We start from the raw sequence: 14296 nt of genomic DNA, 5'->3' as shown, positions 1-14296 counted from the left end.
TCTCACAGCCACAATTACTCTTTAAAAATAAAAGCTGGAAGGTCTTTGCATTAGATACATGACACGAAAATTTGCATTCTCCTTCCAGCAGAGGAAGGGAAAGGAGGTTTTCATTTTCTACAGGAGACCTGTTTCTTTTTTCTTCTTTTTTTGGGGGGTGGGTGGGGTGGGGTACTGGGGCTTAAACCAGAGACACTTTACTGCTGAGCCACATCCCCAGTTCTTTATGCTTTTTATTTTGAGACAGGGTCTTGCGAACTTGAGGGTCTTTTCAAGGTTGCTGAGGTTGGCCTCAAACTTGGAATCCTTCCACCTCAGCCTCCCCAGTTGCTGGGATTACAGGCCTGCACCACTGCATTCAGCAGTTTTTTCTTTATTAAGAAAAAAAAATTTATATAGGAGCTTTGATATTTAGTGCATAGAAAAACAATGGTTATTTGAGAGGAAAGTTTCATTAAAATGGCTTCATGTGATTAAATCAATAATAGCAGTTCTAGGCAATCATCAGTCTCGAAACTTGCACAAAGGAAAATACAAATACTCGGGTGATAGAAGTTGTCATTGTTAAAATGAATAAATCTTAAGTAATTCTCAAAACAAATAGTTCCAAGACTTTCATTAATGTGAGCTTTCAGCTCACTGGTTTCCTCCCACCCCATCGCTCTTAGATGAGGAAAGTAAAAATAAATAAGATATTGTCAGGGGTTTGTGTGCTTCAGGGAATTAGTCACATTCGGCTGACATTTTTACATCCTCTCCTACTGATACATGTTGTCCCAGATAATGGAAACTAATGTTTGAGATCACGGAAACTGTATTCTCAATTACTAAGTGTATCAGCCGGCATTCTAATTTATAAGCAATAGAAACCACCTCCGGCAATTTAAGTGACAAGGAATGTACTAGAACGTCACTGGTCAGCTCTCCAGACACAAGGGGGCTGGAGGGCAGGTGTCGGGGCTGGGCAGCAGGAGTGGCTTGTGCGTGTCACAGTGGCCTTTGATGGGGAGGACACTGTGCTCTCCCAGCTGTGCCTTAAGCCGGCTCTTGCACCCCACCCTGGCCTAGCCTCCCCTGCACCTCCACCTGTTAAGACCCCTTCACTGCCAGGAGCCAGAGGCTGGAGGTTTCTTCTGGCTGTGGCAGGGTTCTCTTATCTCCCCCACCTCAGGTTCCAGGACAGTTAGGAGGAGAGCCCCAGCCTCTGGGACCTTGAGTTCTGTTGAAGAGCTCTGTGTCCAACAGGCCTCAAAAAGTGGGGGAGTTCCCAATATAGAAAGAATTGAGATGCCTGTTGACAAAGAATGACAGACGGCACCTTCAGCCCTTCCCATCAGCTGCCCAGTGTCAACCCACGTTCCCATTCTGATGCATCTCTCCACCCTTCCCCTGAAAAAAGCCCCCGTAATACAGCCTAACTTTTACTTGCATGAATACACTCACTGTCCAAGATGGAAACAAGCCGAGGTTTCCAGAGTTACTGTGACCAATTCCACATCGAGGGTTTTCTAGGTGATGTTGACTCCTCCTCCAGTTCTGCCATGTGTAGAGAAGACTGTGAAATTCCCTGCCATGAGACTGTCTGAAAGGGGGTCAAGGGAGAGAAGGGTATTCAACGTTCATCTGTCAACTGTTTCGGATGTCTGGTGTGAGCAAGGAGCTGGAGGTCACCACACCAGTTAGTCAGTGTTGGATATACCAGGTTCTCAATGGCCCCTTCCAATGGTACCTTTAGGAATGTGGGAATAACCATGGGAACAGTTTAAGGTCCCAGTACACAGTGACGAAATGTCTAAGGTAACACCACAGGTGAGCTTTGGTTTTGTTGTCTCTCATCACAGCAGTAGATGGTTGCTTATCACAATCATAGAAATTCCTGGATGTAGTCTGTGCCTTGAATCAAGAAACCAGAACCAAGCTGGTCGTTCCTTGGCGTCACAGTCTGAGCGCTTTCCTAGTGTTCTGTGGCTCACGCGTCACCTAAGCATGAGCCCTCACTGGGCATTCTTCACTGAAAGGTCAGAGAGTGAGGAGCTGAGCCTGCCATCCATGTGGCCTTTTCACAGCTGCTGAGCTCAAAGCAGAACAGACAGTGTGTGAGTAAGCAGGCATGGCCGTGCCCTAGCCAAACGCTGCAGAGCAGGCCAGCCCATGCGCCGATCCCTGCAGGTGGGTTCAGTGGCCATTGCGCCAGTGGATGCCCTGGGCTGCCAGATCCACAGTGAGCGGGGTTTTCCCTGCCTTTGGGTCCTGCCAGAGAAATCAGTTTAGACCCAGCTTTTCCCTGACCCTGTTATCTGCAATGACTCCTGGTAAGTTTATGCATCGATCAAGACACTTGATACCAACCTTAGAAACAAGTCTGATTTTAGCAAAATATAAAATTGTTACAAATGATTTGGGACTTCATTTTTTATTAAGTCATAAAAGAGCGTTTTCCCAGCCCTAACATGGCTTTAAAAAAATTTAAAAATCCATTACACAGCTGAAACTTCCAACAAATCTAAATTAATTAAATTCTTCCTGGGAGAAAAGAAACCCACACGTGGTCTTACCTGTTGCAGAGGAGCAACAGAAGGAATTGATCATAGAAAGGATAAACAAAACCAGCCCAAATTAATAATAATAAAAAAAAAGCCAGCAGTGGAAAAGTTTGGCAAGGTGGACGGGGGTCCTCAAGAGTGCCTTGTGGACCTGCATCCCTCCTCCATGCCTTCCTATGGGCACCACCCACCCCAGAGGTCAGATGCCAAAGCTTGGGAGCAGGGAAGGAGACCTGATAGAACCCACCTTGCATTCTCCAGGCCTGTAGCAAATGGAAAGCAACCAGCCTGTGGTGTCCTAGGTGGGGGCCCTAAAACTGAAAATTTTCCCCCTGACCTTCTGGTGGTCGGTAGGAGCAAGGCAGAAGCTCCTGAGCATTGAAAGGAGGACCAGCAAGCTGAGTGCCCCTCTCCATGGCAAGCCATCACAAGGCCACTGCAGGGATGGAGGTGGCGTGGGCTAAGCACGTCTCTGAGGCTCCTGAGCTTGGCCGCAGGGTGATGGAGGAACCTGGAGGTAAGACTGGTGAGAGAAGAATGTCAACCATCACCTAAATAGCCAGCAGCCAAACTATAAAGACGGGCTCCCGACCATAAAATATAGGTATGTATATCCAGGGTGGCTGGTGCTGAGATCTCAAGTCCTGCTCCTGCTCCTGGGCACAGGAGCCAAGTCTGCAGCTGCAACAACACAATCAACTGTAACACAGATGAACTTGTACCTCCACACTGGTGGCCCAACAGGAGATTAGCTATGCCATTTTTGTGGAGTGAAATATTATCTACTGTCTTTTTTTAAGCATGGTGTTTGCTATGCAATTAAAAAATAAAAGACAAGAAAAAATATTACATGTGGTCGCAAGAGGAAACGTCTAATGGAGTAAAAATTAGAATTATCAGACTTTAATTATTAGAGCTATGGTAGACATGTTCCAAGAATCTGGTTGAACAGAGTCCTTGAAACCCTAGCCAGAGCAATCAGCCAAAAGAAAGCGATGTGAACAAAAAAAGAAGAGCTTAAACTATTCCTGATTGCCGATAAGATGATGTTATATTTAGAAGACCCCCCCAAAACAAAACTCCATCAGAAAACTTCCTGAGCTCATAAACAAATTCAGCAAAGTAGCAGATTTTAAAATCAGTACCAGTAAATCAAGTATATTTCTATACACCAATAATATATCAGCTAAAAGAGAAATCAGGAAAACTTTCCCCTTTACAATAGCTTCCAATAAAGAATATTTGGAAATCAACCTAACAAAAGAGGAGAAAGACCTCTATAATGAAAACTAGAGAACACTAAAGAAATTGAAGAACTCAGAAAATAGAAAGATCTCCCATGTTCCTGGATAGGCAGAATCGATATTATCAAAATGGCCATACTACCAAAAGCATCATGTAGATTTAATACAATTGCTATAAAGATGCCAATGACTTTCTTGACAGAAATAGAAAAAACAATCATGAAATTCATTTGGAAAAATAAGAGGCCCAGAGTAACCAAAGCAATCAGCACAAGTGATGCAGGAGGCGCCACAATACGAGACCTTAAATTATACTACAGACCTATGATAACAAAAACAACATGGTATTGGCACCAAAACAGACACAAAGAATAGAAGATGCAGAAGCACTCCCACAAATACAGTTATCTCACTCTAGACGAAGGCAACATAAACATACATTGGAGAAAAGATAGTCTTTTCAACAAATGGTGCTGGGAAAACTGGAAATCCATACGCAGCAAAATGAAATGAAGTCTGTCTCTCTCACCATGCACAAAACTCAAAAGTGGATCAGGGACCTAGGCATTAGACCAGAGACCCTGCCTGCACTTACTAGATGAAAAAGCAGGTCTAACTCTCTTAACATGTTGGCTTGGGAACTGAATTCCTCAATAAGACTCCTAAAGCACAAGAAGTAAAAATCAAAATCAATGGGCTAGTACCAAACTGAAAAGCTTCACAGCAAAGGAAAAATCAAGAATATGTACAGAGGTCCTACAGATTGAAAGAAAGTCTTCACCACCAGTACCACAGATAAGGCATTAATTTCCTGAATGTACAAAGAACTTAAAAAAACTTAACACCATAAAAATAAGCTAATCAATAAATGGGCGAAGAAACTGAACAAACGCTTCCCAGAAGAAGAAATACAAATGGTCAAAAAATATGTGGAAAAATGTTCAACATCTCTGGCAATTAGAGAAATGCAAATTAAAACTATACTGAGATTTCATCAACCCCAGTCAGAATGGCAATTATCAAGAATATAACTAAAAATAAATGTTAGTGAGGATGTGGGGAGAAAGGTCCTCTCATACATTGTTGATGGGACTGCAAATTGGTGCAACCACTATGTAAAGCACTATGGAGATTCCTCAGAAAACTTGGAATTGAACCACCATTTGACCTAGTTATAGTGATGTGGCCACATTAATGTTCCCAGCAGCTCAACTCACATAGCCAAGCTGTGGAAACAACACGTGTGTCCTTCAATGGATGGATAAAGAAAATGTGTCAGAAAAATGATAAATTATATCCCATCTGTGAATGATATATCAAGGTGAATAAATGCATTTTACTGTCATGTATAACTAAAACAAAATGTGGTATATTACACAATGAAATATTACTCAGCCATAAATAAGAATGAAATTATGGCATTTGCTGGTAAATGGATGGAACTGGAGAATGTCATGTGAAGTGAAATAAGCCAATCCCACCTCTCCCCTCCCCTCCCCTCCTCTCTCTACGGGGGGAGGGTGGAGGATGGGAAAGGCAGCGGAGCACAACAGACACTAGTATAGCAATATGTAAATCAATGGATGTGTAACTGATGTGATTCTGCAATCTGTGTATGGGGTGAAGGTGGGAGTTCATAACCCACTTGAATCAAAGTGTGGAATATGATATGTCAAGAAATTTGTAATGTTTTGAACAACCCACAATAAAAAATTAAAATTAAAAAAAAGAAATAAGCCAATCCCAAAAAAACAAAGGCCAAATATTCTCTGATTTGTGGATGCTAACCCAAAAAAAAAGGGACATGGGGAGGGGGATAAAATAGAAATAGATTGGACTAGACAAAGGGAAGGGAGTGGGAAGGAGAACAGGAAAGATAGTAGAATTAATGGGTCATAACTTTCCTGGCCTTGTATCTGTATGCACGACCAGGTAACTACACATCATGTACAACCACAAGAGTGGGAACCCAACAGAATCAGTTATACTTTGTGTATATTCTGCCAAAATACATTCTACTGTCATGGATAACCATAATACAAAAACGATGAATATAAAAAGTAACCCTATAAATGTCACTGTTAAAAGAAATGGATGTCTCAGCATTGTAAATGAAGTTGATCAAACTATATTTTTTAAAAAAGCTAGTTGAAAAGGCATATGACATACAAGAAGCAATGGGAGATACTGCACAAAGATGGAAATTTTTTTTTTTAAAGAACTGAATGGAAATCCTAGAATACCACTGTAACATTTGAAATAAATTCTCCATGGTTCATGTGGATACAGCAGAGGAAAGAGTCATTTAGTGACCTTGGAGTCCCATCAGTAGGAATTTTCTTAACTGAAACACTAAAAGAAGTAGATGAAATGGAGCAGAATGGCTGAGATCTGTGAGAAAACATCAAGTGGTCTAACATAGGTGCAATAGGAGTCCTAAAAGAGGAGATGAGAGAAAATGGGTTAGAAGCATGATTTGAAGACAATGGCTGAGACTGGTGAGAGGACAGTCCACAGATTGAAGAACTCCAAGCAGAAAAAAATAAAAAGGAAGCCCCAACTTAACCATATCACTGTGAAGACGCAGAGAGAGGAACAGCCTAAAGTACCTGCAAAAATAGACACTATCCCCAGAAGGAAGTGACAAAAAAATGACACCATGCTTTCACCAGAAGTGGTGGATGCCAGCGGAATGATATATTCAAGGTGCTAAAGAATGATTATGCAGTAAAATGTCCTTCAGAATGGAAGCTAAAAATACATATTTGTTGGCAGCAAATCTGAGGGAATTTATCAGTAAATATGCATCACAAGAAATGCTAAGAAATTCCTTAGGACTAAAAAGACAGTGAAACAAAGCCCAAATGTGTAAGGGGAAATTAAAAATACCAGAGAAGATCAAGACAAAAGAAACTTTTATACCATTACATTGTGTGCACATACAAATATATAACAACAAATTCCAGCATTACATACAACTGTAATAAATCATTAAAAAGACTGGCATTTTTAAAGATCTATCCATATGTAAATATACAAATTTTCTTAACATCCCTTTGAAAATGATTAACCATTCAAAGCAGAAAGTAAAAATTGAGCCATTGATCTATGTAGGAGTAATAAGGCTTTAAGGGGCAAGACGGGAGGTAATGGACAACTGTTTTAAGAGTCGTACTGTTGGTGGAGTGCACTGTGAAGGTGGATACAGGAAGTGGTACAAATTTCTACACCAGTGACTAAAAAATTAGCACAAAGAAGGTCATTAGAAAAGAGAATGCTATTCCAAAAATGTCTGGTCATGAATAAAAGCAGAAAGAAGGAAAGGAACAATAAAAACAGCCCTTTGTATCAACTATGTTAAAAGTAAATAAACTAGATGATAGTGATTGCTGTGGTCTGGAAGTTTTGTGTGCCCACTCCCCCCACCACAAATTCATGTTGAAATTTAGTCCCTGGTTAGATCATGAGGGTGGAGTCCGCGTGGATGGGTTTATTGCCCTTATATGAGAATCCTGAGGGAGCTTGTCAAACTTTCCGCTGCCTGAGGACACAGCTAGAAGGTGCATTTGGAAACAAAGTAAGTTATCGCCTCAGAAGTGTGGGCACCTTGACCCTGGGCTTCTCAGCCTCCAACCATGAGCAGTCGGTGTTTGTCATTTGTAAGTTGTAATTTTAAGGCAGCCTGAAAAGACTGGCCATGGTGGCTGCACGACATTTTGAATGTATTGAGTGCCCCTGGACTGTACACTTGAAAACAGTCACACCCCTATAAAATGGGAGGAAATTGAGTAAATGAACTAAACTCCAGGTAAAAGACAGAGATTTTCAGACTGAATAAAAATGACTTGTCGACATGGTGTTATAAGGAATGTGCTTGACCATCACATCTAAGTTGCTAGGTTGTCAGTGAAGGCAAGGCTGGCATTAGAAGACCTCACTGTCTCCCTGAGTAGACGTGCCAGACCCAAAGCCTCGCCTAAGAAAGTGTGCACTTGATGTGGGTCAGGGAGCTGATTTATCAATAAGGCAAAACCCTAAAGCATGTGCAGCTCAAAACTGAACCCCAGCATACACAAAGCCAAAGTGACCAAAGAGGAAGGTGACAAATTTGATCATCGGAGATTTTAACATACCTTGCTCTGCAGTTGATAAAATACAGCAGGAAAATGTGATAAACATATAAAAGATTTGGACAGCGCTAACCAAGTTGATCTGACATTTCAAGAACACTGTTCCCAACTGCCCTGGTTTGGACTGAACCTTCTCACACCCCCCAAGTTAGTATGTTGTGTGTTGAAGCCCCTTGCCCCTGGTGTGACCATGTTTGAAGATGGCTTATTGGGCAGTAGCAGTAAGTGAGGCTCTCATCCTGTAGGGCTAGCGTCCTTATAGGAGGAACGGGAGGAAGCAAGCCCCTGTTTCTGTGCACATGCATGGGGAACACGTGTGCAGGTCCCAGAAGGCCCTCGCCAGAACACAGCCACATGGACGCCCCGATGTCAAACCAAGAGAATCAGCAAGCTGGTGTGTGATTGCGCTCTTGCCTACTTTATGAGCACCCCTGGGGTGCCCCTCTGCCAGACAGGAAGGTGGTCAGGACCTTGTGCCATGCACCTTCCCTGTCGCAGGAGAGGCAAGTAGTACTGGAGTTGTGCAGCAAGGGAGGGGTGACAGGACTGTGCTGAGGCTTCCTGTCCTGGTCCTCCTCAGGGGCTTGGCAGGGATTTGCCATGGCTGTGCCTAGGAATGGTCCCTCAGCGCACCTCGGAAGCTCCTCCAAGTCTGTCATCTTTTTGTGAGGATAGAGAAGTGCTCTCAGAAATTGGAGTACAGAGCAGTGGCCAGATTTTGTAGCATTTTCTGTCTCAAGCTGGAGAGTGCTGCTGGTCCTGGGGGACATGTTGGAGGCTTTTTGTCATCTCCTCAGACATCATGTGGCAGGCGAGCACCATACCAGCCTCTGGACTGTTTGCCCTGTGCATTTCCACTTGTTTCATTCCTGGTGTTTGTATTTAATTGTACTAATGACTGAATTACTGAATAATAAAATCACCAATCAGCTGATGTGTTCCAATTAGCACTGTCGAGGGTTTTCTTTGCTGATATTTGGGATATGAGTCTATATACGTTCAGCTGATATTTACATATATTTCATTTAAGGGCTTGGGTAGGTAGCCCTGTGGTAGAATGCTTGCCTAGTACATGCAAGGTCCTAGATTTGATCCCTAGAACTGCAAGAAAGGTAAGGTTTGTTTATTCCATAAACAATACTTAATGGATATGCACTTTTATATTAGTGAGAAAATAACTTTAGTATGTATAACATTTTTATCATACAGTTGAATTTTAAGGTTTGTCCTCTTTTCTAATTAACATAACTTGTGATTTCAAAAATGCTTTCTTTGCTTTGGAATAAACTTTAGTTGGAATGGATAGCTTTGTTTTCTTTTTGCAACTATTTGATGATTTTTAAATACTCAAGGACAATTATATTTATTAGTAAGAATCTCCTCACTTAAGGAAATGCTGGCCTGAGTTCTGTAGCAATGTGAAGATCTCATTGAGTTTGCATTCCTTAATGTGTCTAGGAATTAGAAAGTATAGGAATTGAACTTTGAATCATTGGGTTTTTGAAATTGAGAAACATCCGTACTTTAACCTAACTTTGTTAACTCAGACCTCGAAGGCTGTAGTCATTGCTTTCTGCACGTATACAAGAAGCAAAATGAGGGACCAGTAACAGGCTTTTTTCTGAGGTGCTTTCTTAAGCTATTTTATCAAAATTTGTTAATTAGAATAATTTAGAGTGAAACACTGTTTTTTCCCCCAATTAATATCTAGGTTTCAAGGAGTCATGAAGGAAATTTAGATCATTGCATTTGGCTTGAATATACCCAGTGAAAGTCCACTGCACCTTCAGATTGTGTGCACAGTTAACCCAATTATTTTCTTCACATCCTGCCTATTTTTTAAAGATGCTGAGAGCAGGAGCTATAAGTATCACAAAGGAGCTAGTGGCAGAAAAATGGAATAAGAATTTTTTTTAACCATTGCTTGTTTTTACAGACTCTGCTCTGAGAGGTGGTAAATTTTTAGTCTGGTTTTATTAACAAACCACAACCCAAGACAAGATTGCTGGGGTCTGGTGTCTGTCTGGTAGTTGTAGGGTGTGTGGGCAGTGGGGAGATTACACCCAAGAACCATGGGTGTTCCTGCAGGTGACTGTGAAAACCTGCTTTCTCTGCTTTCCTGGGAATGTTAGAAGATACCCTAGTGGCTCAGGGAAGGTTACGTTGCATCCCAGCAGCAAGCTTGAGCTGCTGTCTGGAGTCTTCCCATCATGGCGTAGAGAGGATGTGGCAGCAGGCAGGTGCCCAAACCATGGAGGGGAGAGGAAAAGAGGAGTGAGTGTATCTTCAGGGAGCAGTGCTGTGTGGTGCCCGACACTCGGGGTGATTCCTCGGGTCTTCTGAGCTGGACTGTGTGAGAGCCCAGCATCTTAGCCCTTCACAGTTCAAATGTGTTATTGCTGCTTTTTTTTTTTTTTAGAACCGGGGATTGAACTCAGGGACACTCAGCCACTGAGCCATATCCACTGTCCTATTTTGCATTTTACTTAGAGACAGGGTCTCACTGAGTTGCTTAGCGCCTCACTTTCACTGAGACTGGCTTTGAACTGTCGATCCTCCTGCCCCAGCCTTCTGAGCCCCTGGGATTACAGGATGCGCCACTGCTTTTCTTTTACTAAATTTTACAAATGAATAGGGATGGATACCACAATTTTAGATGTAAAAATTTATGTATTTAATCATCATTATCAGAAGCTTAATAATGTTGCCATGAAGAAAGTCAACAGCTTTAAAATGCATACTCCACGTCCCTCAGAGAAACCTCAGAAAGCACCAGAAAAGCAAACTGCCCCGTAATGACGCATCTTCCTCATTTACCAAAAATGACTCTGGTCCACGTATTCAAGTAATCATCTAGTACTCTGCTACTCTGTGGATATGTTGACATCTTTAATTTTTTTTTTTAGCCTTTAATGATACAGTGATTAATTTCAGTGATTTCCATATTTGACATTGTTTTTGATCTTCTTTTTACTTTGTTCTCTGCTTTCTGCATCTCCCCTCCCAACCCTCCCTCTTCTTCATCCCATTTTTATTGTTGGGTTGTTTTTTTTGTTTGTCTGTGTCGATTGTTTTTGGTTTCTGTTGGTCTGGTGTCCTCTCCTCTCTTCCTGTTTCCCCCTCCTGCTGCTGTAGCCCCACAGGCTGTGGACCCTGGCCGAGCAGGTAGGGGACTTTTCTGTTCACCACGCAGCGCCTACCACCCACCCACGCACCTCCTGCCTTGCCCGCTTCCAGCCGTGGGACAGACTGGAAGTTGAGTGAGATTGACTGAGGGTCTCTAGACCCCATGCCCTCCAGGGTGATGTCGCTGCTCAGGTCTCTTCAAACGCTTCCTTGGTGTGGCACGTGCTGTACTTCCATTGTGCATAATCAGTGGTTTCTTTGCCAGTTTGGGTTCATCTCCATTTTCCATCGTTTTCTTAGTGAACCATTTTCTGATTTGCTGTTTGTTTGATTGGCCATCTATGGTCACGTGTTTGGCACTAAGAGTATCAGGTCAGTCCTTCACTCAATGCTAGTCTGTAACCCAGAGTCACTGAGCAGTCTTAGGTCAGCAAGAATGCCCTCCTCTGCATTGCACTGTCCCTGTGGGGGCATCTCTGGACTAATGTGCATGTGCTGTTCTTTTTCCTACCTTGGTGGTGAGATCCCAGTGACCAGCATTATCAAGTAGCATAGCACATTTTAACGATGTCGTCTGGTTTTTATTCTTATATTTAAACATGTCTTTGGTACAAAATCAAGGTTCTCACCTGAAGAATTTTAGTGTTGATTCTTCAAATAAATTCTGAAGGGTCCCCTTTTTTGGGCAAATTGGCTGTGGGTTCTTTTTCTTTTTTTTTTTTTTTCTGTTTTTGGTCAACTGAGGTATTGCTTAGCCTCCCCCAGGAAATGTTTGTCAAGAGTTGGTTCCACTTGTAGCCTTAATACTGCCACCCAGTAGCACAGATCACTGGCCTGAAGTCGACCCAGCATATCTTTTGAAGGGATTTCTGGTGCAAGAAGAGTCCTGGGCTGCCTTGTTATACACAGTCGGCTCTTACCATAAGATCCTGCCCAGCTGACAGGGATGAACATGCCACCTTCCTGATTTATGACACAGACAAAAATAGCCTCCCAAGGCTGGAGAACTAAGGCACAGGTGGAACTAACAGGAACAAAATAATTATCTCTCATGTCCTTCTCCTCAATCTGTCAGTTAACGTCACACATCTGCTGCAGTATCTCAAACTCTAAAAATACCCCTTTCTGGATGCGTGTATTAAATCTTCCCAGAAGACGAAGCTTCATATCCTTGACGGGCTGTTCTTGCTGGCAAGCCATTTTCTTAGCATTTTCAGACTTCTTTCAGTGGGCAAAATATGCAGTCCATGTCTTTCACATATATATATATATATATATATATATATATATATATATATGAATGATTGATAGTCAAGCTGTGTGAAAGTCCAGTTTTATCCAAATAAGATGTTGCTTTAATAATTGAGGTTATCAAACTAAAAGTTAATAGGTATTTTGGAGAGGTGTGTTTAGCACCATTAGTTTTTGTCCTCAGTTTAAGGTTTTACCCAAGAAATGCTTACCAGCTAGGAGAGCCATGAACCCAATTTTCTTCCACACAACCTTGAGTTAACCACACTTTGTCATTGCTTGCAGGGGACCTCGGGACCTGACCCAACCACTGTCTATGTTGACATGAGAGCCCTGAGACATGACAGGTATGGTACCCGGGTGGATTTTTCTTTTGTTCTAGTTGGCTGCCTGGCTCACAGGTGCCCACCTAGGAGGAGCGGCAGCATCGTTCACCTCGTTCACAGTGTGATTATTTTATGGATAAAGAGGGAGACTTGGGCAAGTTGGCTCAAGCACTGCAGGTAGGAACTGGGGGTACCCGAGCAGCAGAGCAGCCAGAGTCACTGCCGCTGCCAGCTCACCAGGAGGCAGGTGGTGCTTTCTGTCCTTGGCCATTTCAGGCTACATTTTGCACCTCAAACACATCAACATTCTGCGCACTTGTAAAGGAGTGTCCATGGAAAGTTCCAGTGGAAGTCAAGTTGCCGTTTCTGTGCAGCTTGTTGGGTGACCTCCTAAGCAAGCCTGAAAGATGATATTGGGTACATAAGGAAGCCTGGGGGCAGGGGGTGAAGCAAGAAGAGAATACCATTAGCGATGCCCCAAGAGAGGGGACCTGTTAAAACGCACAAGAAGGAAGAAAGGATTTTACTGTTTTTAACGTGGACGTTCCCCACTGAAGTGGATAATTTGGTTTGATGACTCTGCAGGTGCCCAGGCGTTACGTGATGGGCAGACCTTGACACACACCCATTGTCTTTCATAGCTCTCAGTGACTGCGTTGCCATGTGCCAGACACTGAGCTGCTCACCCTGCATTTCTCATTTGCTCACCTACCAACACCCATCCAACAACCTACTGTGTCACTTGCCACAGTAAATGGAGACATTTGGTCAGGAGGTGGGGACCAGGCCTGGCCTGGCCTGGCCCAGTGGGCCGTATGAGGTGCTCTTTGGTGTTGGGAACTGCCAGTTCCCATGTTTGCGAATGTGTTGGGGTGGGCAGGGCAGGCCCAGAGGCCTCAGAACTCTTTGGGCCAGGTGGGCCCTGCAGACCCCCGATGGCCCCTGGGCAGGGAACGCTGCCTGTGCTCATCAGCAGTTCTCAGCAGGGCTCTCATGCCCCCAGCGGATGTCTGGACACACCTGATGTCATCTTTGATTGGGTGATTCTGGGAACAGTACCACTGCCATCTAGTGGGTGGAGGCCAGGGGTGCTGCCAAACCTCCTGCAGTGCACAGGACAAGTGACATTGTCAGTCGTGCCCCAAGTGAGAAGCACCATATGTTTATCTGTGTCACACTTAGAGTTGCCCACCTGGCCCTGGTGGTTCTGTGTGACCCGCCTGTTCAAAAAAACCTATGTGCTGTGCAGTTAGGGAATCAGCAGGCGAGGAGCCCTGTGCTTGCAGCCCCTCAGGAGGCACTGGAGACCGAGGCCCAGAGGAAGTGGCTGCCCCCGGACTCTTGGCTGCATCACAGCAATGCTCAGTCTGGAACATTTTCAAAATCCAGAAACTTAGAAAGATGGAAACGTTATTCCAGGAGTGTAGTTTTCCAAGTGATGACTTCTGGGCTTTACAACAAACCTATGTTACCTCCTATAAAAAGTATTTGAAAGTAATTTTATATTTGTATAACTTCCTCAAAAAGTGAAGACTGTTCCATCAGAGACTCGCTTCAGTCATGTCATATGGTTCTGTCTGGCCTGGCCCTCAAAATTCATAGAGAACAAATTATAATGCACTATGGATAAAAACTGCTGAACTTTGTGTTAAGAGTACCTTGGAAATCAGAGAAAA

At 43.3% G+C, this 14296-nt stretch overlaps 1 protein-coding gene across 4 annotated transcripts in view; it reads left to right on the top strand.

Annotated features, from left to right (window-relative positions):
- Dip2c (disco interacting protein 2 homolog C) overlaps nucleotides 1-14296 on the top strand; it is a 367804-nt gene that overhangs the window by 327214 nt on the left and 26294 nt on the right. For 2 of the 4 annotated variants that reach the window (XM_071619869.1, XM_071619867.1), the window contains 2 exons: nucleotides 11053-11082; nucleotides 12580-12641. In XM_071619869.1, coding sequence (XP_071475970.1) covers nucleotides 11053-11082; nucleotides 12580-12641 — 92 coding nt within the window. The remainder of the gene's footprint in view (nucleotides 1-11052; nucleotides 11083-12579; nucleotides 12642-14296) is intronic. The other 2 variants (XM_071619868.1, XM_071619871.1) reach the window with 1 other exon arrangement.

The sequence above is a fragment of the Marmota flaviventris genome, chromosome 12, assembly GCF_047511675.1.
Source record: "Marmota flaviventris isolate mMarFla1 chromosome 12, mMarFla1.hap1, whole genome shotgun sequence".
In the NCBI taxonomy this organism is placed as follows: domain Eukaryota; kingdom Metazoa; phylum Chordata; class Mammalia; order Rodentia; family Sciuridae; genus Marmota; species Marmota flaviventris.
This window is presented reverse-complemented; position numbering and strand designations above follow the sequence as displayed.